This window comes from Dermacentor andersoni, chromosome 5 (assembly GCF_023375885.2).
Source record: "Dermacentor andersoni chromosome 5, qqDerAnde1_hic_scaffold, whole genome shotgun sequence".
Taxonomy (NCBI): Eukaryota; Metazoa; Arthropoda; class Arachnida; order Ixodida; family Ixodidae; genus Dermacentor; species Dermacentor andersoni.
Genome location: NC_092818.1, coordinates 96,939,213 through 96,966,712, shown reverse-complemented (window position 1 = coordinate 96,966,712; position 27,500 = coordinate 96,939,213). Strand labels below are relative to the sequence as shown.

At 47.2% G+C, this 27,500-nt stretch overlaps 1 protein-coding gene across 2 annotated transcripts in view; it reads left to right on the top strand.

Annotated features, from left to right (window-relative positions):
• LOC126530928 (uncharacterized) overlaps positions 1 to 27,500 on the top strand; it is a 193,453-nt gene that overhangs the window by 146,989 nt on the left and 18,964 nt on the right. The window contains exon 1 of one of the 2 annotated variants that reach the window (XM_050178257.3): positions 17,086 to 19,732. The exons of the other annotated variant lie outside the window; for it this stretch is intronic. Coding sequence (XP_050034214.1) covers positions 18,895 to 19,732 — 838 coding nt within the window. The 5' untranslated portion in view covers positions 17,086 to 18,894. Of the gene's footprint in view, positions 1 to 17,085; positions 19,733 to 27,500 lie in introns of those variants that run through there. 2 annotated transcript variants of the gene reach the window in all.

The window sequence follows — 27,500 nt, the reverse complement described above, 5'->3', positions numbered from 1 at the left end:
TTCTCGACGTCTTGGCCACTGCTCACTCAGAAGCCTGAAAACTCGAAATGTCCGCGTCGATTATGTCGGCTTCGCGCAACGAATGGTTTCCCTTAATCGGTTCTGGAGAAGACAAATGTACAATCTAAAAAAACGAAAAGAAAACTGCAGGGATTTCATTCTCCAATTCTGCGACCATGCTTGGTCAATAAGTGGTCGATAATTTTCCTTCCACCAACCGGCCTTTGTGCTCAGCCGACTACTCTCTTTTCTGTTTCTCATTACATCTCTGATATTCTTTTCTTTTTTCAAGAAATGCGTAGAATTTCTTTTATTAGAGCGCAGATCCTTGTTTTGTTGCTTTAGAAACATATTAAAAAATTTAATTATGGGGTTTTACGCGCCAAAACCACGATCTGATTAAGAGGCACGGCGTAGAGTGGGGGACTCCGGAAATTTGGACCACCTGGGGTTCCTTAACGTGCACCTAAATCTAAGTACACTGGTGCTTTCGCATTTCGCCCCCATCGAGAAACATATTATTGTGTAGGCATGTGTTAGCAGTGTCGTGTTAGCAATGCATCTTCTTTAAACATATCAATCATGCGTACCAACTTGACGGGAACATAGCAGTGTGACGTAATTGGCACGATAGCTCGAGTAATTTAATATCACCATTCGCAACTCCGAAGAAAAAGAAATCCCGCAAGAAATTATTGTTACATTTTATTCGTGTATTAGCCCCCTCCCTAGTCTTGCTAAGTTAAATAAGCTGCCTTTTTGTCAGAAAAATGTACAGTCCAAGCTTAGTCGTGTCAAGCCGCCGTCATAGCCATATTGGTAGAAACAAAAATTTTCCACGTCATCTATCCCAGCTATACCTCGGGTAAATACGAGCAGATTGGCTGACAATAATTTTATTTAGCAATAAAAATAACAAAAAACAAATAAAGAAAAGAACGCGTACTCGTTTTATCGGCGTAGTGGCCGTGTTACGGCTTTCTTTTTTTCGTAAAGTTTTGAAGACTAAGAAAATGGAAGAGCGTGGTGCTATTACGCAAATGTTTTACTGCACTTAGTAAAATGTGTCGCTTAAGTTTCTGTACTTGTCTCAGAGTGCTATTATAAAGATTTGCTTTTTTTTTCAACAAATCTTGCTTCTGTAACAAGTAAGTTTAAATTCTTTGGTTTAGCATGGCAGAATGATAAAGGTAAACGGCACGTGTCAGAACTTCAGACTTTCTGAGAAGAAGGATTGTTCACAGCTACGTTCCCCTAAAATGTTCCGCTGTAATCAGGCAAAGGAAGCTTCGATTTCCCCATAATATATGCACACAGCAAAAACAATATAAAGCAGGTTGAAGTACAGGACATAATTAATCACTGCAATCGCGCAACTGTACATTGCATACCTATAGAATGTTCTACAGTGTTTATCTATATTTCTCGAAACTCGGCAAGCACACACAATAGACGACAGTTAAACGTTCCTGTAAATGTTTTCGGCAGATACCGAGAAGGGCCTTGAGCTTTGTGCCACCAGGAGCCGCTTTGAATACTGAAAAAGCTGTATTTCTAAACCTTAGGATCAGCGAACGCAAACATAGGGCGCTATAATGTAAAACTATTCCAAACTTTTCGATTACAATTCTGCAATCAGCCCTCCGCGATTAGTCGAAAACCTTTTGGGACCACCCCCCTTCTCCTGTCTGTCACGCGACGTCACGAAAACCGCTATAGCTCCCCGTCTTATATGAAGTGTACACACTGATTATGCATGATTGGGCCAAACAAAAGAGAAATAGTTATTTCTGATTCGACGCCTTTTCGCCATTAACCCCCCGCTATTGGTCAAAAGTTTTTGGGCTGCATTCACTTCACCTGCCTGTCACGTGACGTCACGGAACCGCAAGAACTCACCGCGTCAAAGTGTTGGTACGCATTAAAGATGCATTAATATGCCGAAAAAAACTGAACTTTCTTCTGAATAGCCGCAGGCTGCCTCGTTCCGAAAACAATAAAAGATGGCTGCCGCCGATCGATCGCTCAGGCGCTGGCTACTCGCACCTGCAGGAGAGCATGGGTTTTCTTGCGTATAATAAAACTTCTTGCGTGGCCGTGTGACGTTTTCAAGCACTTTCGGTACGTTTATGACCTCATTCTGCCAACTCTTCATTGCTGAGGATCCGTTTTACCGTCATTCTTAAGCTTCCGTTGCATGCCGCCGCAATTTTCGACTAGCCACCGCAAGCTAAGTAAGGGAAAGCAGACCAATCGCAGGCGCCGTCACCGCGTTCTTCATCCGGTTATCGGCTTTCAGTGCAGTGGCTCAGCCCTATCGAGTCCCTCTCCACTTGAGCATGCTCCTCGCTTCTTGTCAGCCAATTAGATAAGACAAGTCACTCCGTGTAGGTAATGTTATTCGTTTTTCAAGCAAACAAAAGTGATCTCCTATGAACGAGGAGAGCGTTTGATTGGTCTGTTCTGAGAACCCTGCGGGTGACTGCCTGGTGCTTGCGTTGGCAATTACGCAAATTTGACGTCAGGAGATTGGAATAACAAATACTGGAATATTTTTAAGTTATAGGGCCCATAGTATACAGGATGTCCCTGCTATTATGCAAGAAACACAGATCATCCTACGCGAATAAGAGAAGCCGACATTATTTTCTTGTCCATGAAATCCAATTAGTTAATTAACTGTAATAAAAAACATAATTGAGGCTCTAATTGTCAATAAGTCAATCAGGCAGTTGTAGAAAAGCGTAAGAGAGGTGAAAATTAGATGTTTTGAGCAAGGTACACATCGCCCATTCGTTTTTCTTTTTTTTTTTTCGGCTGAGAAAGAATACCCGCGAAATATGAAACGTACAATGGAAATAATAAGAAAACACACCAGCAGTGACGTTAAAGGCCTCGCGTCTCTGCGGCGCGGGCTGGGTCCGACTGAAAACCGTCGGCGTTTGTGAGCGGCCAATGAAAGGATTATGAAAACTAGCAAACAACTTTCTGTGGCTATGAAGGGAAAGCTACGGGGCGGAGCTTCTGCACATGTGTTATCGCGCCAAGTAGTCCACCAGCTTTTGACAGTGCTTTTGGTTGCTCGGAACAGACGCTGAATCAACGCAGCATCCACGTGCGACGGTTTCGCGTTTACTTAATTATGGGGCTTTACGTGCCAAAACCACTTTCTGATTATGAGGCACGCCGTAGTGGAGGACTCCGGAAATTTCGACCACCTGGGGTTCTTTAACGTGCACCTAAATCTAAGTACACGGGTGTTTTCGCATTTCACCCCCATCGAAATGCGGCCGCCGTGGCCGGGATTCGATCCCGCGACCTCGTGCTCAGCAGCCCAACACCATAGCCAATGAGCAACCACGGCGGGTGGTTTCGCGTTTCCCTAGACGTGGAAGGGAAAAGCCGCAAGATAAGCTAACTTTTACATGTAACGGTGTGTTTTGTCTTATTTAACTGTCGCTAATAAGTTGTGTATGTTTTCTCTTCTCCAACTTAAACTGACGTGGATGAAAACGCGGGACTCTTTTCAGAAGCGCCCTCCCTTGTACGTGCTCTGCCTCCGTGGCTTTCCCTTCATAGCCAAAGAAAGTGGTCCACGAGTGTAGATAAATTTAGTTTGAAGTTTATTGCCCTTTCCACTCAGCCACAGTATGCCCGCAGCACCTCAGCAGGAACGCTAGTATGCACGCGAGCAACACTCATGCCAGCCGATTAAGCTGCGCAGTGCTGAGCCATCTCATAGGTGGTGTTGGTGGTAACAGCTTTATCAAAATTCTGCTCAGGTAAGATCTGGCAGGCCCGAGTCCTAGAATGGCCCCTCACGAGGAGCGACCCTTTCGGCCCAGGCAACGAGGGCTTGTTGTAGTCTTTGATCTGGCGTTCTCAGCATCTCCTCCCACGGCTGTTGTGAGGGAGCTGGCAGGAGCGACCTGGGAAGGGGTAAGCCCTCGCACGCCCAAAAAATGTGATTTTGGGTAAAGCCATCTCATAAATGAGCGAAACGTGACGGTGCGCCCAGATGACTTAAGCGGTTCTTTTTTTTTTTTTTTTTTTTGGTAGGCAAACGCATTGCGCGTCTTTCGAGGCCTTCTAAACCTTCCGCGCATGGAGGAAGGGTAAAGATAGGAGGGAGCACCGCGCAACGCGATTGAAGCCAAGCGTGTCGTCCCAACACGTGACCAGAGATACAGGCAAAACGTGAACAGTGGTACAAGCAGAGCAGCCGAGTAGCTGCCGGCCGAGTGGGCATCGATTAAAAAAACTACCGATAGAATAAAGAACCAGCGGCTACCGGGCGCCAAACGTCTCGGCAAATCTCGATTCCTGCTCCGCGATCTTGCCGCAAGAGGTCACGTGTTGGGCGGACACTGAGCAATGCACAGAGCAAAGGGACTGGCGTCACGGAGCGTTCGCTTACCAAAGCTGGCTGGGTGACGTAATGCTCTCTCCTATCTTTTTCCTTCCTCCATGCTTCCACGTATGGGCAGTTCCTGCGCAGTCGATAGTAAAAGAGCACGGCGGGGCGCCGAGGGTGTGAGCGCCTCTCGAGTGTCCGTACGCTTGCTTTGCCCCCGACGCGGAAGGGAAAAGCGACAAAATACGTAAGCTTCTACACTCGTTGGCGTGTTTCGTCTTATTTGTAAATTGTAAATGAGTTTATTCAGTAATGCGACTGTTCTGGCTTGTTGGTGTGGCATAGTGGTGAATCGTATCGCAGATGTACATAACGACAGCAAAGACGAGACGACAGACGAGCTGTTTATGCTTTCCCTGCCCCAGCCTAAAGCTAACGCGGATGAAAATGTGGGGCTCCCTCGGCGCTTTCACTTGCGCGTGCTTTGCCTCTGTGGCTTTCCTTTCGTTGCAACAGAAAGTTGTGCGCGAGTGCAGTAAATGAGCGGGGAAGAAATCGCAGCTCGTTGTCTCGCCGTCATCATCGTGGCCGCCATGCTGTCACGCCATCTAGGAAAACATGACGATAATCATCATAACTCAGCAGTATTGAGGTCATACCATAAGAAGCCAACAAACACTGACGTTTCAGTGTCAGTGTTTGTTGACTTTTTTTGATATGACTAATAAAAATCGGGCCCCTCGGTTAACCCCCCCCCTTTCTTCTCGTTCATTATTGAGGTCAGTAGTACATTTCGGAAGTACTACCCTTGCTAATTCATTTCATATCTGCGGTCCGCATTAACTATTCGCTTACTTTGACAGGTATCACCGCTTTCCTTTTTTTTCTATTCCTTCTTTTTTTTCTTCCCCCAGGCTATAGGTAGCCAATCAGATGCTTTTCTGGTTAACACTTCTGCCTTTTCTCTATCCTCTCTCTATGTCTTGACAACCATCTTCGGTGTTTTCTGCAACAATCTATGAATAACCAAAATTGAAAGTCAGGGACTAAAAATTACTGGTAGTTTCTCAACTGGCATTCTGTACATTCACTTAATCGCGTAGACTGACATGCCTTTCTGAAAAAAGAAAAAACTGCGCATGTAGTCTCATGGGATACACTATATGGCGCTCCTGTATGTTCAGTTTAGCAGAATACGTTGCATAAAGTTGTTAATTTGTTGCAAGGGTCGCTCTCATACTGTTGCAGCTTCTTCTGTTGCTACTTCTTCTTCGTCTGCTTGGGCTGCAAGCGCCAATCAAAGTGCGCAATACTTTTCTATAATAGATCCTCGGTTGCGAAGCGCTTCCGTAGAGCGTTTCGCGCCGCCATTTCAACTTGGTGCGACCAACTTTTGCGCAAGCGTCCTTACGCGCACGTGCTCGTTTATTCGGCGTGAGATAGCACACTGATCCTCTTGCATTCCGGGCTTTCCGGCTCGTACCATGCGTGTGTACAAGAGACGCTTCCCGCCCATAGCCGCCACCCGCACAATAGACGAAACGGAAGTATACGCACACATAAGCCTTACATCGCACCACGCGACTATTACTACGGGAACTCCCACATTGTTTCTTTCTTCGCCTCCCGCTGGACCCCTCCTACCTTTTTTTTTCTTCTTGTTGCCGTTCGTGGGGCAGCAGGAAACCCAAGTCGTTAAGGGCTCTTCGCCCCCCGCGTCTGCCGTTCCCTGTCATCGCCTCGTGTGCTCGACGTGGTCGCGTGCCTACCATTCGCGCGCCGTGCGTAATCTTCCCCGAGATGTCGTGTTTCCCTGGCGAGTCGCGAGAAAGCGCGAGCGCGCGCGAAGCTCTGTCAAGCGAGACAAGCGAGACGAGACCAGCAAAGAAATAGCCTCGGAGATGGAGACTCGCGCTCTGACGGGGCCAAGAACAAGGTGATTACGGTTCTTTCGTTTGCCCAATCTCGTTCGGCCCATACGCACAGAAGGGAATCGGTCAGGGCCTGGTGCTGACGCTGCCGTTGCGCCGTGTCTGGTGTGTTACGAGTGCTCCGGTTCCTCTGACTGATTGTATAAGGATAAAAAAAAGAAAAGAAAAGAAGGAACTCTTTGTCGATAATTGTATATATACAAATGGCGTTTGCTTGCCGCAGTGAAATTGGAGGAGGGTGACCACGAGGAAAGAGTGTTTCGGGCAGGTCGCCATTCAATAAAGGCAGGCTGTATGTGAGTGACGTAAACGAACAAATAATCGCGTAATCGCGTTAGACGAAAGCTACATTCAGCAATGGCTAACATGCGGATCTTTTTTTTTTTCATACGGCCTCTTTTTTATCATTACTACTTAAATAAGAAAGCAGGAGGCTTGTGGTACTTATCAGCACGTGATTAGGGTAACTCGGAACGGCTTGACCTCGCGAGAATAGCCTTAAGGCCATTATGAGTGCCCGTCTTTCCCTACCACAAACCGCCATTATACTCCCCGCACAGTAGTATATATGTTAATAATTTTGCATAAGAACGTGCAACTTTGATACTGTGACGTGATATGCGATCGTGATTGTGATGTGTGATTTACTGGTTAGGCATGTATTTACCGCCTGTCTTACCTCTGCTCGTTCCACAATTGTTGGTATTGTTCGAGAAGGGCAAAAACAGCATTGACAACCTGCACCACTAAATTATCGCAGGTTACCTCTCCGACAGTGAAAATTACGCGACGCGTCCTACGCATGACGGAATTCGCGCTTTAACGCTCTCAGCATATCGTCGTCATGCTATTCTATGTTCACTGCACGATGACGGCCTATCCCAGAGATCTCCGACTACCCCTGTCGTGCGCCAGCTGACCCATTGTATGCCTGTAAAATTTGTCATTCCATCATGCATTTGCTGCTCTACGATCATTCATTCTAATTCATTCGTCGCCCAGTTTGACAAATTCGCAGCCTGCGTGAAAGGTTCTATACAGTGCACGAACGCGTGCAAGGCAGCGTTTTTTTGCTTTACTGGGTGCGGTCGGCCATTTTCGGGGGAGGGGGGGGGGAGAAGGAAAACGAAAAACGCCTTGAGTGTATGCAGATCATTCATCCCATTAGTAGCCCCTTTCTCCGCTAATTTCAGTGCTGTCACCACTGTCAATGACGGTATGACAACCGTGACACAATTACTGCATTTCGCTTCAAAGCACCACTAGGGGGTCTGGAAGCCCAGAAATGACACGGCCTTGCCTCGAGCGGCTTACACTCCGGGTAACGTCGTCGCTTCATTCCAAGCTGCGACTTCGCTTGCGTTCAGTTCCTTCGTTTATTTTTTTTTTTTCATTTATTTTTATCCTGGTCATCCACGCACCACATTTCGACGTGCAGCTAATGGACGCTCGCTAACCGTCACTCGTTCGACGTGAGCCGTGTAAAAAGACAAGCGGTACACGTATAAAGGCGGTCCCGCGGCGAGCAAATTTCCACGAGCGCCCGTCTCTCCATAATTGCCATCCTCTCGAGGTATGTCGTAGTTCAACATTTCTTCGAAGCGCAAGCGAGCGGTCACATGCTTGCTTTGTTTTTTTTCGCCTCGCATATATGTTTTAAATATCTTATATACTACGTGAAAGAGCGACAGAACGTAAGAAGGGCCAGTTCAAAGTAACGACATTTGTAACGCGAAGCGGAATAGTTTCCCTTAAAGAAAGGAGCGGATTTGGGCACGAGATAAAGGGCAAACGAGTGAGCCGAAATAAGAGGAAGTTCCATTCTATGGAGCCGTTCCTTCAACTCGGCGACCTGCGGATATAGATAGAGAAGGCCGTTCGAAGACACGATGGCGGTGTTTCTTCTTCCCCCATCTTTTTTGTTATTTCAAATTTTGTTTTCTTTTAGTTCTGGCGCTGCGCGTTGCTACATTCCGTTGTAGAAGAGGAGCGCTGGCCTCTGCGCTATATGCCAGAGCCGTTCCGCTCGTCCTTCATTTTCTTTTCTTTTTTTTCGCTAATGAGGATAAAGCACGCGAGGCCCCTCAAGCCCACTCTCGCTCGAAATTCCGTCGAGGTTCGGATAGAGATAGCCGCTATTTTTACACGCCCGCAGTGGCGAAGACAGGGCGTCGGCCGTTCAAGAAAATGGGAAGGGGTCAAGATGAGAGAGAGAGATAGAAGGAGAGGAGAGGCAATTGGAGTGGGGAGTTATGCGGCGGAAATAACGCCTTTCCTCGCCACCATGCTTCGACGTGAGTTATACGCCGGCGGAATGAACGTACCGAAAAAAAAACAAAAATGCACGAGGATCTCGAGACGCGGGCCAAAGGGATAAGTCTGTGTTAGTGATTTGCATAATGTCTCGCCGTCAGGGCTATAAATTGCGGCCGAGACGAAACAACTTTTTAAAGTTTTTTCGCGGGCAGTTTTAATGACTGCAGAAAAAGCTATAGGGGCGCTCGTCGGTGTTACACTTTTACTTCCACGTGTAAAAAAATGGGAAAGGGGGATTACAGAAAGAGGGAAGGTGGTGATGAAAGAGGCAGTGCAGTGACCTCTGCACATGTCACGTGCTGTCGAGTTGTATAAGTTACGACGATGGTTTCCAGCGACTTAATTACCTCGAAAAGTTAACTTCGAGCATCACTCGGGCATGTCTGGTAACTGCCATTACGGCAGAGGCGCGGCATTCTGCATAATGTTTCATAATTAGATGGCGAGCGAGGGAAGCGTTCTTTATTGATAGTATGCTCTTTTTGCAGGACTACAGATTCCTTGCATAAAGCCGTTTCGTAACGGATTTTATTCCCACCACCCCGCTTGCGTACGTTCGTAGAAATTCTGTAGAGGAAAAGAAATACAGGTATTTCGCTGAAGAATCGTTGCGTCCCTTGGTAATTAACCTCCCTATTTTGCCTTTACTTTCCCGTTAGCCGGTCCATGCCCTCAATTATGTCTGTCTTATCTGCCACGTGTTTCCATTACCGTTGTTAGGTTTGCTTGTAGTAGTATGTTTCTGGCTGTCAATCCTTTTGTCGTCTACTTTGCGAATATATTGTCGCACTCTGCCTAATCGGAACACGTGCAGGGGACAGAATAAACCCGCGATGTAGGAGTCTACTGAGGAAGTCTGCGCCGATGTACCGCTGCTGGGAGTCACGGAGCCAAACACAACGAGGGGTGATTTATTTTTAGCAAATAACTCGGTGTCTAACTGGAACAGAGAGTCAGTGGTAATTTCAACAAAGCTCGAGTGTATTTTTTTCTTCTTAACTATACAGAGAGAGAAAGAATGATGCGGGGAGGTTAATCAGAGGTAGTTCCGGTTGGCTACCCTTCACGGGGGAAGGCTTAAGGGGGACAAAAAGAGAAAGAGAGTGGAAAGGGGTGGTAGAGAGAGAGAAAGAGAGACGAGCACGAACAAACCGCGCACCCTATGGAGCGGTAGGAGGCGGCGTTCTTAAAGTCTGTCGTGAAGGCCCGTAGACCGCAGGAAGCTTAGTAACGTTAGTAAGGACTTAAGCGCGAATGTTCTTTGGGAACACTGACCTAAAGCTTTTAGTTCTGATAGTGGGCGATTGTCCATTTGGTCCAGCACTCTGCACATCACTTCTCTCAGGGCACTATATCGCGGGCAGACAGAGATAATGTGTGCGAGCATCTCATCGCTGCTGCATGTGTCGCACGTAGGGCTGTTGGCCATTCCAATAAGGAAAGCATATGAGTTCGTAAAGGCAACGCCACAGACGGTACAGCATGGTCTGTTCACGTCGCGGAGGTGCATCCGTATGTCCGGAGACAACGAACATAAACAACACATGGTGAAAACGTTCGAGTCCCACAGGGGCAAAGTACAATCACGTGACATCAATCGCAGCCCAGCCGCAGCGTCTGTTCGCGAAAGCGGAATGAAGATTCGTTGACCACTTTCATGGGCACATCGGGCGGCTTCGTCGGCGTGGTCATTCCCGCTGATGTTACAATGTCCTGGAAACCATTGAAAGATTATATTGTGTCCCTTGTCATAGCTGTGATGATATATGTGTCGAATTTCTGAGGCCAGTTGTTCATTGGATCCGTGGCGCATTGGGCTTTGTATGCACAGAAGGGCTGCCTTGGAGTCACTAAAGACTGTCCATTATTGCGGTGGTTCCTGCTTAATGAAATCAAGTGCAACACGGAGTGCCGCAAGTTCTGCACCCGTTCATGTGGTCACACATGAAGTTTTTAATTTGATTTCTTCGAATTATGCCGGGATGATGACTGCAGCAGCGGAGCTGTTGAGTTTTACCGAACCATCTGTGTAGACGTGTTGCACGAATCTGTGCACGTTGCTAATGTGTTCCAAAGTTGCTTGCTTCAAAGCTTGCAACGCCGCTCCAGCTTTCTTTCTGATGCCTGGAATTGTAAGTTGCACTTGCGGCCGATGCAGACACCACAATGGGTCTGATAATCGTGTAACAGGCGTAAATTGTGATCCATCTGGCCCCCAACTTCCGGGAGCACATCAAGGTAGCCCCCTATCCCCAGAAGCATGCACCCGGAACATCATGCCGATCGTCGCCAAGCTCGCGCAAAGACTCATCATACAAAATATGGCAGTCACCCCACCACACTGTGCACAGATGCCGCGCAGTACCCCCAAAAAGCAGACAATGACGGCCAGCGTTGTCGACCATAACCTTCAAGAGGTGGTCTCGATGACGGTCTGCACTGCCAACGCCCTCGTAGGGGAGGAGACAGTCATCACCTTGGCCATCACCTCTAGTCTGACCAACGAGCACGTCACAATTATTACTGACTCCCAGTCAGCTTGCCGTAGCTACGCGAGAGGCAGAATATCTTCAATCGCCCACCGAGTCCTCAAACAAGCCTCCTAATTCCCGGACATTTAAATAGTATGGACTCCAGGACACGAGTCCCTCCGTGGAAATCAGCGTGCGCACGCTGTAGCCCGAGCTCATGCCTCCTGGGCGCCAAAAGAGAGGGATACGGCCGCATCTATGTAGCCCATATCTTTACAATACAACGCCATACTACAACACCACAGATTGAACAGACGACAATACCCACCTCCACACAAGACCATCTCACGTGAAGACGCCGTAACTACAATGGCGACAACAACAATGCATGCCCCCATTTAAGCAGACTACGCGCAATACACCCTACACTATACTCATACAAATGTCCCTTTTGTAACGATTACGCCTCCCTATATCACACCACTTGGGTGTGCCCCAACGGGACGGCAGCCCCGCAAATACCCAACCTCACACCCGAGCAGTGGGAGGCTGTGCTGACTAGCTCGGACCCTCGTAACCAGCAGCAACTGGTGCGAAGACACCCGAAAATTGTCGATATCCTCGCCTTCCTCCACTACACCAGGGGGTGGGGGTGACAGAACAGCTATCGGCCCCGGGTGCCAGACGACCTAGCTACGCCACTGGCTGCGTATCCAGCAAAAGGCGCGTACACCAATCCCTACAGCTTCTATGGTGTCCAGAACTGCATGATGATCTTCATTGTCGTACGTATCAAGGAATAAGGCCGCAGTGATTTGTTTCAGATGTTTCTGGTGCTGTACATATGTTACAAGGTCAATAACGTTATCTATTGACGAGCGTCCGCGTCGAAAGCCAGCCACTACCTCTGGATAGAAGTTGTAAAATTCCAAGTGCCATTCTAACAGTGTAAGGATCAGTCTCTCCATTACCTTGCCGACACAGCTGGCCAGTGCTATTGGACGGTAAGATGACAGTTCCAACAGAGATTTGCCAGGACTAAGGAGTGGAACTAGGCGACTGAATTTCCACGTCGTAGGGAGCAAGCCATCACACCATAATGTGTTGTATAGGCCAAGAAGAACATGTGTGGCCTCTTGACCAAGGTTTGCAAGCGCACAGTAAGTGATGACATCGGGTACCGGTGACAAAGATCGCCTGCACCCATGGAGTGCGGCCTCCAGTTTTTCGATGGAGAAAGGAGCGTCCATACGAGGATCCCGGGAGCAATGGGGGACAACAGGAATAGGTGTTCAAGGCTAGAACGTCGGACCCGCGATCCTTGCACAGTAATCGTCAGCTACGTCGACTTCTCGGCGTCCTTGATGGAGGGCTAGAGATTTAGATGGACGGCGCTGTTGAGTAGCTGTTCGAAGTCCACAGACGTTCTCCAGGCAACCGACAGAGGTTTACGCGGATTGAGGGACTCACAAAAAGATTTCCGGCGTTGATTTTGCAATACAGCAATGTGACGCTGAATTTTGTTTTAATGCGTCTGGCCTCTCTAAGGTCGTAAACTGATTTAGCCCATCTTTACCGTCGCTCCGCTCGCTGACGGATTGCACAGAGGCTCTGTATTTCCGCCTCAAAATCCGTGTATCTTTCTAATGACTGAAATGAACGCATAGCATCCTGCATGACCATAGCGATCTGAATTTCTAGTGTGGACGAAAACCCTTTATGGCATGCGTCTTCCATATGTGATTTAAACACTGACCGATCGATTGTTTGTTGAAAATTTGATGAAATCTATTTGATTAGCCCTTTTATCTTCAGGGAGGTAGAAATGTGGTCACTTCCCTGAGTTTCTATCTCTGCGAACCAATGGACGCAGCAAGTGAGGCATCGCGAGACAAAAGCTAAGTCTAAACAACTGCTGTACGTCCGGCCGCACAGAAACGTGGGACTGCCATCGTTTAGGTAGCAAAGTTCATGGTCGCAGGCAAAGGAAACAAGGTTTCTTCTTTTGGAATGTACTTTGATGCTTTCTCAAGTGAGTTCTGTGCGTTAAAGTCCCCAACAATAGGCCAGGAGTCGTATCTATAATGTCACTAAATCTCTGTCTATCGAAACGGCTTGATGGAGAAATGTAAGCGCCCACTAGAGTAAACGCAAGTTTGTGTTTTTTCACGATCGAACAGACATACTGATTACTGCCATGTGGCCGCACTGGATGAGCAACGTAAGTCAGTTCACACTGTATGCAGATGATCACATTGATAATGTCACTACAAGTCGATGAAACGTAAGGTTCATTGCCTGAAATTTGGACGGATTTCTGTAGGTTCGATTCACAGACGACAGTAATGGGGAATCGATTGGCGAAAACGTAATGCTCAATATCAGCAATACGGGGTTTCGGTCCACGGGCATCCCATTGCATAGTAGGCACTTCTTTTACTTGTCTGAAGAACGGCTGATGCGGTAGAGCCATTGCGCTTGCTATTCGAAGCTTGCAAGTACCGGATCCAGACCGTCCAGCACCTGCAGTGTACCCCGAGCAGATGGCGTCTGCATGTCATTTATCATCACGCGAATGACTTTCATTAGAGATTTGATTATTTCGATTACTTGCTTGTCTTGACCTTGCACCCGATCTGTGCCGCCATTGGTGCGTCGATAGTCCACCGTCGGTCATTGTTCTGATGGAGGATTTAATGCCGCAAGTGCAGGTCAGGCGTTTTCAGTAGACGTGTGCACTACATCACCAGATACCATGTCTTCATTGTAGTTGATCGCCTTGGGAGCACCAGCTGCAGGAAGTGGCATCTTTCTTACGACGGTACCAGTATTTTTAGCAGACAAAGATCGTCTGCGGCGAGCACGACACCGTCGCACTTTAGCGGCGTCCTCTCTGTGCGTCGAGTTTTCTCTCACCATTTGTTTTATGACTTTCAGCTCTGTCTTGTGTCATGGGCAGTCCTTCGACGATGCTTCATGGGGACCAGAGGAATTGGCACATTTGAAGCCAGTCACTCGGCAAGCATCAGCGCTGTATTGCTCAGAGCATTTTGGGCACACGGTCGAATTTTTGCATATGCCGCTGACATAGCCGATCTTCAAACAGTTGCGGCACTGAAGTGGTCTCGGAACTAAGGTCGCACCGGATGGCGAAAAAAATTCAACTTTCACGTGTGACGCCAAGCTTCCTCCCTTGAAAGTTCACACACAGTTATTCTCCTAGGCGACAGATTTCAATAATAGTTACATCCTCTCTGGCGGGTTTTATCAAAATAAGCAGGACCTTGTTGTTGATTGACTCATCGACATCATAAATGACTCCTGATAAAGTAGCGCTGTCCTGTGGTATTATGTTGCGAACATTTATGGTGTCCAGCACTTTTACTGTGCACAAGATATCCAGCGCTGCTCTGCTCGACTGCGAGGATATTTTTACGGGTGTTAATTCTCATATTCGTAATCTCACTCGGAAGAAGAGCCTCCAGTGTGACAGATGTGGCTTGCCTGTTTAGCCGATTCACGTTGTCGGTCAGTGTTTCAGGCAAGAAGAGGGTGGTATGAGCCATGTCATTCTTCTTTGCCATCGCTGTCGTCCTTGTTGAAGACGAGGAAGCAGTGACGATTCTCCTCTTTCCTTTTTGCCTGACAATTGTCAAGTAGTCACCTTCATCCGACACATCTTCTGAAACAGAATAGTACGTCATGGTGTCCTCGCTGCCTGTGTCGCTCATGAGGTGGTTGCGCTTCCTCGGAGCGCTTGACGCTGTGACGTCTGTCTCGCCCGGACGCCTAGCTCATTCCGTTTTCATCGCCGGAAATATCGGGAGCGGCGCCTCCCGAAAACACGCAAAAATACTGGTAAATTGAGAGTATTGTAGAAAATGTGGTTCCACACATGAGCCACTTTCGTCAAATAACACAATTCTAATATGCGAGTTTACGCGAAAAGGAATACGCCGCTAGCACGAGAAGTCGAAATTAACACTCAACTAACTAACAAAATTTTGATAAGTACGTTTTACGGAAATTACTTGAAGTCACATATTGGAATTTACGAATTGTAGCCGATGACTTCGCAATGCGTATCCACTTGGAATTCAGGATGATACCAGTTTTGATATATTTATTCCCAAAGTGTTCGACAAAGTGCGTTAGCATTCCAGTTGTTTTTGTGCTTCCGTGCATGAAACGTCGTTTTGCTAAAAAAAAAAAGCAAGTGTAACAGTGAATTTTTGCCGTAAGTCTGACGGCTCAATAAATCTGACAGAGCTACACATCCACCATGTAGCCAGCACCAGTGTTTTTAATGCGATAGCATTATAGGTGGACGTCAAGCACTTTGTAGGTATCCGCCTGGCGAACGTTTGTGGCACGATCCCAAAGACCGGGCTGTCTAACGCAAGCGTCTAGTGCGCTAGCTGTCGCAACAGAATAACGCGAGAAACTGGTGTGACAAGTATAGGTGGCGACGCAGGCGTTCCGGCAACAACGGCGGGAACTATCTTTTTCGAGCGAACCTGTGCCCTGTACTAAAGAGCAAACTCGGCGGTGGCCAGCGCGGTAAGCACCGTCGACATCGTTTCATGGAATTGTTCGCCGATGCACCCTTCCATATTTTACACCGTCCAACTTGGCCAACTAGAGCTAGAACTCTGGAACACCCTGCCAGTGCCTGGCATATTCGCACAGTTAAAGAAAAAAAAAAAGAGAGAGAGAGAGAGAGGGTGTGTGTTTTATGTGAGCACAGAGAAAAAGACAACACGTGGGCAGTCTACACGCCCAAAACACATAAGAAAGAGGATCGCTGTGTATGGATATCCAGACACTTCGAAGAGCAATTTTGTTACGAGAAACCAGCGTGCGCTGCAGAAACTGTGCAGCATATGAATCCTTCCCAATTCAACAAAGTCATACCATGTTGGACTGACCTCTGATGTATGTGGCAATACCAATGGCAATTATGTTTGCGTTTATTTTTGCATTGAGTTTTACTGGCAAGAAAAAAAAAAAGAATGTGCGAATCGTGGCCTAATGGTTAGATAAAGCGTTAATTGGGCTACAGTGCTAGAAGACGGAGGTTGCATCGCACCATCGGTCACGCAATTCTTTTATAACATAATAGGTGGACTTCAGCCACTTTAAAGGTAACTAACAGAAGACTCAAGGTGTGTTGAGCGCATACGCGAGCGACGTCACAGTGTGCACGAAATCGCAAGTTTGTGTGAGATACGAGGTATAGAAACGTCGCTTGGGTAAACGAGGGCATGCAAGGGCGTCCGTGACACGCACTCGCGCAGATGTCGAGACCTCTACACATTTTAAGCGAGCTATCATAATGAGAGAGAGAGGAGCGAACTTCTGGCCAGTTTTTCTATATATACATTTATTGCGCGTTATAATAGCACAAAAGCAGCAGCTTTCCGTGTTGTTGCTTAGCAGAGCGAGTAATGAGAACTCTCGAGTGGAAATCAATATCTGCCGCGAAAAGCCCAGACTCTGTTGCTGTTTACTCATGCTTGGCTTTCTTTCCTTCTTTTTGTTTTTCTTTTTTTACTGCTCATTATCTTTCTATCTTAGGAACCGTACGCTCTGGCCGTGTTGCGATTTGCAGCACGTTGCAAGTAAATAAATAATTAACGAGGCACACCCACGTCTATCGCTCGAAACACGCCCTCGCACAGATCCTCGTCGCAGTCGGCGTTGTCGATCTGCTCGAAGCTGCACCTCGCGACACAGCGCCCCGGCATGTCCGTGCTCTCCTATATCAAATTACGGTTGCTTGTACAGCTACGCTATCACTTGCCAGCGTCCTGGTCGTCATTACGATTGCTGCTACGTGCGTACGTTCGCGTGTGTACGTTACTGCTCTCCATCGTTTCCTTATTTTTGTATGGGGGGCAGAAGAAGAGGGGGTGGAGGTGAAGATGGAAAAAAGCCAACTATCCGCCGATAGCGCTAGCTATGGTCCCTAGCGAGATGCAGGCTTTCTTTTTTCTGGGGAGGCCTCCAGGGCTCTCTCGCTGTGCCTTTGGTCTGCACATACTGTTGCCCCCATCAGCCTTCCCATACATAAGAGGCACGGAAGCTTCTCCCCAGAGCCCCAGCGCCAAGCGGAGGAACGCGATGCGGAGGAGAAATGAAACGGCAGCGCAGATGGAAAGAAGTGAACAGAAAAACGGAGCTGGCAGAGCATGGGTATTCGCTGAGCAGTAGCAGCAGCAGCAGGAGAAGCAGCATCAGAAGCAGCAGCCGAAGACTCGCTAGGAGGCCGCCTCGGTTGGACGAAGACGGCGGCGAGAACAAATCGCAGATCGAACCGAGCGGAGCAACAGACACGCGCGCGCGCGTGCCCGCTCGCGTGGCGGACGCCAGGGACGGTTTATTTCCAACAAGACCCTCCGTTTTCTTCTTCGCACTCCAAGAGGGCGGGAATGGAGGGCGCGAGGGAGTCTTTTAAGCCTTGTTTTTTTATATATATTTCTCCCTCAGTGACGCGCGGCACCACACAAGCGCTTGCCAGTTCTGCTACGAGCCGGGATGGTAGCACCCGCGTAAACTAGAAAGACAAAAAAAAAAAAAGAAACATTTTCCAAAAAGAAAAAAAAAGCAAACATGCTTATAAATAATAGCACTACGGACAGCACCGGTGGCGGGAGCAATAGACGACGGACCGGGAACAGCAGTCCCGAAATAGAAGAACAGTGCGCGGCGTCCGCAGAGAACGGGAGTGCATTTTTTGCATTCGCCAACTATCCCTCTCTCCCTTTTTCCTCTCCCATTGACGTCGCCGCCACATTTCTTTTTCTTTCCTGCTGCTGTTGTTTTTTTTTTCTCTCTCCTCTCTTTTCGTTGCCCCGATGCAGAGCGCGGCACGCGCTCTTGTTTGTGTATGTTCACATGCGCTGTTCGGCTGCGCGTTCTCCGCGCAAGCCGTGGCTCCGACCCAGGTCTGCCCGACTCTGGAACAGAAACATCAAGTGTAAAGGTGGGAGCAGGGAGAGCGGTTCGTTGACGAGCGGCAAGAGGAGTCCTCGGCGCTCGCGTTAGTCGCGAGCTCTCCCTCCACGGCTGTTCCCTCCCTCATTGCTCTCGTCACCCCCAGCGGCCGCGATCCTCCTCGCCATGTTTCCAACTCTGACGTCCCAGACAGGACCGCGGCTCGGGTGCTCGAGGGCCAGGCAGTCTGTTGCGCCACGTGAACGAGGAATACCGGATGAAACGGCGAGCGGCGCCGCAGGCGATGGGTGCCAGAGCCAGAGGAACGACTCCTCGCGAGAACGGCCGTCGTGGTACGATCAGCCAGCGTCTGTGAGAAGTGGCCCGCAGAATCATTTATGTCCTAGCCTTAGGCACTGGCAGCGAATTGCATGATCGTTTCCTTTGGTGGATCTCGGCGTGCAAATCGGTCTGCCAACTGTGCATATCTTTTTTTTCTTTCTTTTTGGCACACTGATTGCACCTGTTGGCTGCACCGCTGATTGATCAAGGAGTAAACAACCAACCAAGAAACAACAGTGACGACAGGGGAACGCCAGTCGATCGCCGACCAGTGTCATCGCTCGAAGTATTCTGGATTGAAAGCGCGAAATTACGAAAGGACTACAGCGAGAAGATACAGCCCTCGTTGAGCTGCAGTCTCCTCAGATGTGGTACAATGCAGCTGAGTTATTTCCACATGCAAATGCTATATCTGAAGCAACTGTAAAGCCAGTTGTAATGATGCGTGCAAACACTGTTTCCGGGATATGCGCGCTTAAATGCTACTCTTCTGCCTAATGAAAAGTTTGCGTCAACTTGCAAGTATGAATGACAAATTATAGCTATGGAAAGCAGTGGAACCAAAGCTGGAGCTAGGCGTCAGAACTCCAAGAACCGCCGCAAGGAGTACAAGGAACACTCAACATTCGCTCGGATTAGGGAAGACGAGACGCCGCGGTGTTCTCGGAGTCTCGACAGCCTCACCTGCGGCGATGGCGGGCCGGCAGGTCGCAGCAACTGCGCTGGGAACCGCAGGGCACCGAAAAATCAGCGACAAGGAAGGCCGTCGTCGTCGTCCCAACGGCGACCGTCCGGGCAGTCGGAAGTGGTCGCCGGCGAGCACGAACAGGAGAGGAGCAACGCCCGCGGAAGCAGGCGGGGCAAGAACCCCAACAACAAGAACAACGGTCGCAAAGGACGACGCCTGCGACGTTCTGCATCCTCCGCGGCAGCGGATCGGGACGACGGCAAGGATACTACGGCGAAGAACCGGCAACCGGTGCGAAGGACAAGCAGTGAAGGGCCGAGGCCTCGCAGCATGGTGGTGCTTCGAGAGGGTCACGAGATTCGTCGGGTGGGCAGCTCCAAGCGGGACGCGGACGGTAGCAAAGCGGGGTCGATGTCGACCTTGGCGTCCGGTGACTGTGGCAGTGCCCAGTGGAATCACGGCGGTTCGAGCAGGACAGCAGCCGGTACTGGCGCTCGGCTGCTGAAAACTACGTCGCTGACCGAACTGTTCGCGGTCGAAGTGGGACTGGCGCCTGCGGCGGGTGTCACCCACAAGGAGAGCCGTCGGCGCAGGATCGTATTTGCCGTGGTTCTCGTGGCGCTGGCTCTGCTCACGGCCAGCGTCCTGCTCGTCGCCATCACACTGTTCCTATCGCCTACCGTCGACGAAGTTTGTGAGTAATGATTCCGCTCCCTATGTGTGAAATCTATGCTGGGGCGTGTTGACTGTATATCTATTTTTTAGTCTGCGAGATGTCATTTGCGTGGAGAGGGCTGCGCGGAGCCATGGCACTCCTACAATTCTGAAATCTATTTGTCAAAAACTTATTCTGTACGAGTAGGTGGGCTCAGTTTCGTCCTTCTCTGTTAGACAGCGCCTTGTTCGGCAGCCTAGAACAGTCTCAGTTGAAAATACAGTTCATGTAAGGCGTTTGTGTGATTTAGCGTTCGCGACACTTTTTTCTCGTCGTCTTTTCTGATCGTAACGGTATTTCTTTGATAATTTCTTTAACAGAAATCTCGTAGTGTGTCTGCTTTGTTTGCTTTTCGTAATAAACAATTTGTCGTTGCTGAAACGCTAAGTCGTAGCACTTGTCCACTTACCAACGTCTTTGCTTAACGAACTACTGCGGTGTTGTAATGCAAATTTGGCTGCTGGAAAGCAAGCGAAATCTTTGAAAGCAATTTCCAGGTTCGTATTCGCTGGTCACTCTTGCTCTTGCTATCGACTGCGACCTCTCAGCTGAACCTTGTGATCACCGTGAGGATATCAGTAAAATGCAGTGTTTGTACTTACGCTACATATATACTTAAGATCGGGTATATTAGCAAATCGTGATGTCGGCCACATAATTACCTAAAGTGTCTGGTCAATTGCAAACAGTTCTTACAAACAAACTGTTTGTGAATTTAGTACCAGAATTCTTGCTCTTTCTTTTTCTTTTTCTTTAAGTGCATTAAAGGAGATCAATTTTAATTTGTTTTAGTTTTAAAGCCTCGGGTATACATCGGCGTTGGAAACACTATTTCTCACTAGGCCCACAAGGTCTCTTATATGGCAACAACTCCCACTATGGGACGGCATTAGTTGTTGACGCTGGTAAAAATAAAGGGCTAAAATTGGTATGGTTCATCCATCAGAACACGTACCTGCCAATCCTGACTCGGAGCGAACGGTCTCGAAGGCTGTTTATGTTTCGGCGCTCTCGTGGTGGGTGTTATTTCTTAAATCTTCACTTTATACTACTTTTCTTTTTCAAGTGTTCTGAAGACATCGTCATGGTTGTAATGTAAAAAAAAATTTAATTATGGGCTCTCCCTCCAATTATGTGATCTCCCACCATTAAAACAGGGGGAAGGGGGTTAAGAGATGAAAAGAGGGAAATGAAGGATAGAACACTGAGCGTTCTGCTTCATCCATAGCTACACATCGACACCACAGTCGGTCACTGAGGTCAGTAGACGTCGGTTTCTGAGCTCGAGGCATTGGTGTTTTTGATGTGGCGGCAGCACCGCATGGGAAACATGTGTGACGTCCGTGCAGATATGCGTGATCACTTTGATGTGGCCGCCGCACGTTGAAGTCCGTGCAGGTATCGGTAAACAAGCCACTAGTGTTGTCGGGGTCACAGATATGTGCAGTCCGCGCAGAACATGAAAGAGGATGGTGGCATGGTCGGCGAGAAGATAGGATGAAAACGCGACACCTCTTAAGACGCGTCCCTCACAGCGGACTCCTGCTCACGCAATCAATGTCTGCGTTCTTATATAAGGCGGTCTATTTGCTCTCGTGATTACCACCGCATTGCAGCCACGTACCCACAGAGAGAAAAAAAAAATAAAACTCATTACACGGCTCTTCACTGTGGCGCATTGACGCCAGCATTGCAACCTCTACGCATGTGCAATTCACATCGCGCAGCTCTACGGATTCGGGGCTGTTTTGGCAGCACGAAGAATATTGCGTGGGTGCAGTCAGCGTGTTTAAGCCGGGTTCAATGTCGTGGTTTAAGAATTTTAGAAAATAATTAAATCATTCATTTAGCGGTAACTTTATCAATGCTGCAGCTGCGTGCGATGCTAATTAGGCCTGTTTCAAAAACAAAAACAGAAATTATTGTTTCGAAGGAATATACATTTAATGCACTAAATTTAGGAGTAAGCAGTTTCACTGCCTAGATCCTAGGCTTTGTATTTCTCATAAGCTTATCTACGCCAGAACAGTGCATTATGTCAGCGACGCCACTCGTATATATGCAAGTCTGGTTGTTTTTTGCACAATTTTACTGCGACAACAGCTGAGTGCTACCGAATTCGGTTTGACTTGTCCGGCCGGCCGCCCAGCCGTCCATTCTGTTAAGCTAACGGCGACCCTTGTCGTCACCGACATTATTTTGTCGTCGTCAGGTCACCACGACATCTAAAAAAATAATAATGATTCTCGGATTTTACGTGCGATGACCCCGATCTGATTACGAGGCACGCCGTAATGAGGAACTCTGGATTATGTGTTTGGCCACCTGGAGTTCTATAACGTGCACCTAAATCTAAGTACGCGAGCGTTGATGCATCGCGCCCCCCATCGGAATACGGCCGCCGCGGCCAGGGTCGAACCCACGACCTCAAACAAAGCAGCACAATGCCATAGCTGTTGAGCTCCCGCCGATGGCACCTCGTCATCTCCAGCTTCACAATCTCTATAGAGCGGAGAGACAAAAAAAAAGAACATTCTGTACAACATACACCACTGGGATTCGAACCGATGTCACTAGCTGCGGCAACGCGCATAATCGAAATAGAGAATCCGCCAAGAATCATGTGGTTGGTGGAAAGCAATACCGAAAGCATCCGCGGTATCAATGCTAACAATGGCGTCACAAAGTCAAAGTTATCACAAGGTCAAAAAGTTTTGTTACATATTAGCTCACAGAATTCACAGCTGCCAAGTGCCCAAAATCGCATCACTACATATGTATAGGGCAAAAAAAAAAAACGCTTTCGCTCAGATATTGTAGGGGGCAACCTTTCATTTCGTACGTGTCATCAGTTGTAAGAGGAGTTTTCGTTGATTAACTATTGAAATATACTTATTAAAAAAGGAGATCCGGTATAGGGCTGCATTGCTATCTTTAACCTAATAAACGTTCTCCCTGAGCATTAGTTTTGCAGACATTTGCCTTCTTGATGTATTTTTACGTTACGTCTTCACGCAGTGCTCCGCACAGAAGCCTGTAACCTATAAATCATTAACTAATTATAATCCGATATTATTGTAAAAAATAAATGAATAATTATATTGCTATACCTCCACATTATGCTTCAGGCCACACACCCCTCAGTTGAGGGTGGCAAGGCGCGCAGCATGAAAAGTAGGGCCGGAGTGTAACGTAAAATGTTTTTTTCTTTTCTTTTCCTGTCTCTCACTTAGCCCTTTTTCCAACCCCTATATCCCCCACCATAGCGCAGGGTAGCAAACCGGAAACTCGAATCTGGTTAACCTCCCTGCCTTTCCTATCTATCTATCTATCTATCTATCTATCTATCTATCTATCTATCTATCTATCTATCTATCTATCTATCTATCTATCTATCTATCTATCTATCTATCTATCTGTCTATCTTCTTGCGTTATATTCTTTCTGTATCACCCATCAGTCATGCCCGGCGCTTGCACGGTTGACAAAGCGGCAAAACAAAAATAAGATGAACAAACAAATTTACATTATGCCGTCTAACGTAATCCAAAAGTTGTGTTCAAGAGTACAGCCTTGAGACCGGGAGGTGCCCATCTTCTAGCGCTTTATCCATTACTATAACAATTCAAGATGGCGCACTTTTACGCATTACAGCGACCTACGTGTAATCAATTGTTTTGGAGCATCGTATATATTCTTTTTTATTGCTTTGTTTTTCTCTCATTTTCGCGGTGCGTATAGAGCGATATAGAGACGTGAAATGTAGATGAGTTCGAATCAAACTTTCTACTTCACCAATGAAAGCCGAACCTTGCTGAGCCCGCTCGCCAGATAACAAAAAAGAAAATGGAGGGGATGGGGATAAAGATAAAAAGCACACAAGTTTTAATTTGCCAGACAACAGAGAGAAAATTCTAGTCATATAGTTTAGAAGAGTGAACTGCTGGGCTAGTTGGTTATCCGACATAATAAACGAGTACTGCGCCAAGACCACACACACTTGTGTGTGTGGTTTTGGCCCAAGATTCGTTTATTAATTCTGGTCAATTTCGTCCTATGTCTGACGGTAGACTTCTACGGCAGCTCAGCTAGTGAAGTAAAAGCAATATTTAACGATGACACGTTTCTTTGTTAGCGAAACTTCGCGGACGTAATCTTTTGCTCTTTGTAACATTATAAGATTTGTTTTTTGGAGTGTCGTACGGCACAGTTCGACTCTATGGAAAGAAAAAAAGTAGGAAAGAAAGAGCGATATTAAAAATATGTTATTCGACTATGTTTTGCTGCTTCGTCTGTCTACATTTGTAAAGCGAGATGACGAAAAAACGAAAAAAAGAGATCATCCGGTTATCGTCTCCAATTTTTTAAATGGCAGCGCATTGTACCAGAAAATGCTCCGTGAGTGCTAGCTGATCTTCATTCCTTCGTCTTGCTGCTCACTGAACCTCGAATTTAAAACGATTTTGCACCGGCCCTATTCCGCATGGTTTCTGTTTGCTTCTTGTGGAAAGAGGGTCGAAATGTGCGTGCGCGCGCGCGCGAGTTTGTGTGTGTGTGTGTGCGGGTGTGTGTGTGTGTGTGTGCGCGCGGGTGTGCGTGTGCGTGTGCGTGTGTGTGTGTGTGTGTGTGTGTGTGTGTGTGTGTGTGTGTGTGTGTGTGTGTGTGTGTGTGTGTGCGTGTGTGTTTTGGCAGCATACGTAAGAAAACTGTACAGTTTCTCCTTTCTTTATTTCTTTTCCTTTTTTCTTCTTTCTTTGAGACGGAAGGGGGCGAGGGGTAGAGAGACCACAGCATTAGCAATTCATCTGTTAATGCTGTGGTCTCCCAACCTTTGCTCAAGAGCGAACATCGTAGAGATGAAGATGGCGGTGTGCGCATATTTTGTGAGAAATGAACACTTTCTACACGACTTTCGCAATATGAACTAATACCAACTCGCCCATCTCGATTCCAACTTTGTGTACTCTGAAAGCCCTAATTGTGTAAATACGTAAAGTAAAAGACGTAAAATTGTGTACATATGTAAAGGACAAGTGCTGGATTTTCAGCTATAACATTTACAAGTACAAGGCGAGATCCTATGAGTACATAAAATACGTGAAACAACATCGACAAAACAGACGTGACTACCCATGAGCACCACGCGTCGTTAACTCGGGTCTAACTCGGGTTAACTCGGGACTGTGAGTCCAAGCAAGACAAGGGTATACGTCGAAAGGTGGAAACTAGAAGTGATCAACAGCGGTAGGACAAAGATTGTCTTATAGAGTGAACCTTGCGACAACGGGACTTATCGAAACGATGGCTCCAGAAACTATCCTAGTTCACCCACTGGCAATCCTAGTGTAATGTTTTATACCTGTGTAATGTCACATTGTGCTAATATTTCCAGCACAAGAACTTCATTTTCGCGACATGTACAGCCACCGTCGTTAGTCCTCGAGCGTGGGAAAGCGGGCTTAGCTGAGGGCCTTTGAAGGAAGACGGTGAATTATGTGCTGTAACTATAATTAAACGTGATGGTCTATATCTTCTCGCGCTGTTTGCTGATTAAAATGTGAAATATTATGCAAATAACCGATACACGTTTCGCGACTAAAATAGGCAGCTCACACGTCTTCGGGCGCCGTTCTTCCTGCACAGAACTGCTTAATTCCGTCGGGCGCCGCAGAAAATCGTCACCGTCTTTAAAAGAATAGATTACTGAAGTCACAAAGCTTTTCTTTTCCCTTTGTAATGATCGTTTGTCATAGGCCCCGCCGGTTCCGCTATTAATTTAATGCATCATTTCGCCGGTGGCTGTTCTTGGAAATCGCACCGTCATCTGCAGTGTGCATTGTGAATACGGTCCCCAAAGGGCGCTGCCCGCAAATCTTCGTAAGCGCTGTCTGTCATGACCGGCCATCTTCTCTAAGAGCCGGCGCCTTGTCACAAATAGCCGATATTTATTTATTTTTTTTATTTCTTACGAACCACTTTAATGCGCAGGCTGTGTTGTGCACTTGTTCTAAGCTTTCGTTTCTGCCATTTCCACAAAACATTGAAGTTTAAACTTTCCAACGTCGATTGGTCGCCGACGCTGAAAGCCTCCTTGATTTTATTTTTTAAGTTTGTAAGCATAAGCGGGCAACAGATCTTTTCCAAATTATACAACATCCGTACAACACCCGTGCATTCCACAGACCCATGGGCACACAAAACCCTCCACACATGCATCCTGCGATGGTTCAGGGATTTTGTTATTATTATTATTACTTATTTATTATTCTTTAGCGAGAGGTTCATGCCGAAGTATCTACTAGAATGATGTATATTTCCTCGGCCCCGAAGTGATTGACCGTAAAAAATGAAGCGGCGCTATATGGACTTCGTTCCTGTTGCAAGCTCGATACGGAGCGCACGCGCAGTTTCTTGGCAAAGGAGTCACGTAAGAAGCGAAACGGAATAAATTGCGTCTCATATCAAAACAGCCGCGCTGCCCTTACGCACTTGAAGATCTGTTGCACATTTTCGTTTTCCGTTTTTTCTACTATTGTCGTGTTTCTACTCGCCATCACAAGGCACGCACCGACGCCGCGTCTTTTGACCGAAACGCAATTGCATTTTATCAAGCGGTTTCCAATCGGCGTGAGACGGAGACTCTCTGAAAGCGACTTTTCATCTCGCATACAAAAGACCCCGTCCTCTTTGTTCGTTTTTCTCGTCTGTATGCGCATATGTGTCTGGATCTGTGTAGGAATTGAAAGTTCCTTGTATTATTATTATTATTTGATCGTCATCGAAGTCGAGATGGCAAGAGCTTCTTGCGGTTGCCGCTTGAACGGTAATCAGCGCAAGCTAAACGGCCGGTCTTTCTTTATCATTATTTTTCAACCAGGCCTCTTCAACATCCAAATGCTGATAACTATAGTTCCCGATATATATACACACACATATATATATATATATATATATATATATATATATATATATATATATATATATATATATATATATATGTATACACAGATAAAGTAGATTTAAAACGCTGATTCCGACGTCAGAAATTACAGTTTGCTAAATTTAGCTCGGCCTGCGGCACAAACTATGAAAGCGATCCACGACGACACAAGGGCTCAATCAGCCTTTCGGGTGACTTATTCCTCTTGGTGTTCTTCCGGTTCTGCTCGCCAGAGTCACTTCTAAGCTTTGGGAGCGTGTTTTTGTACAATAGAAACTCGTGTCCAACATACCGTTTATATATATATAACATATCTTTCCAGATAAGCAGTCACACTCGGGCATTCTTTCCCTTCGGCACTGCCATGAATACGAATGGAGTCCTCCCGAACAAATAATAACGTGCTGCTGAACTTTTGCGAATCCTATGGACGGTCGCCAAGAACGCCCTGCGTTCCCGATACATTGCTTAACGTTAGTCCAACTATGCTCACGTTCTGTACGTTTCTTCTTTTTCTTCTTTTCATACGTGCATTTGCTCGTTCCGTCTCACTTTCTTTTCACGTTATCTCTTCCTATAGTTTTCTTGTTCACTCTAGGCAGAACATATGGCCACCCGGACGCCCCACAGCTGTGGTTCGCTTCGCTTTCTTTTTTATTATTATTATTACTTCTTTTTACCCACCCTGTCTCTCAGATCCCCGCTTCTCACTGACTCGCAAATACGCTCGTTGGCTCTAACTGTTTTCTTTTTTGCTTCGTTCCTTTTCTATTTGTGTATAGTTGTAGTCGCATAAAAAAAACTGAC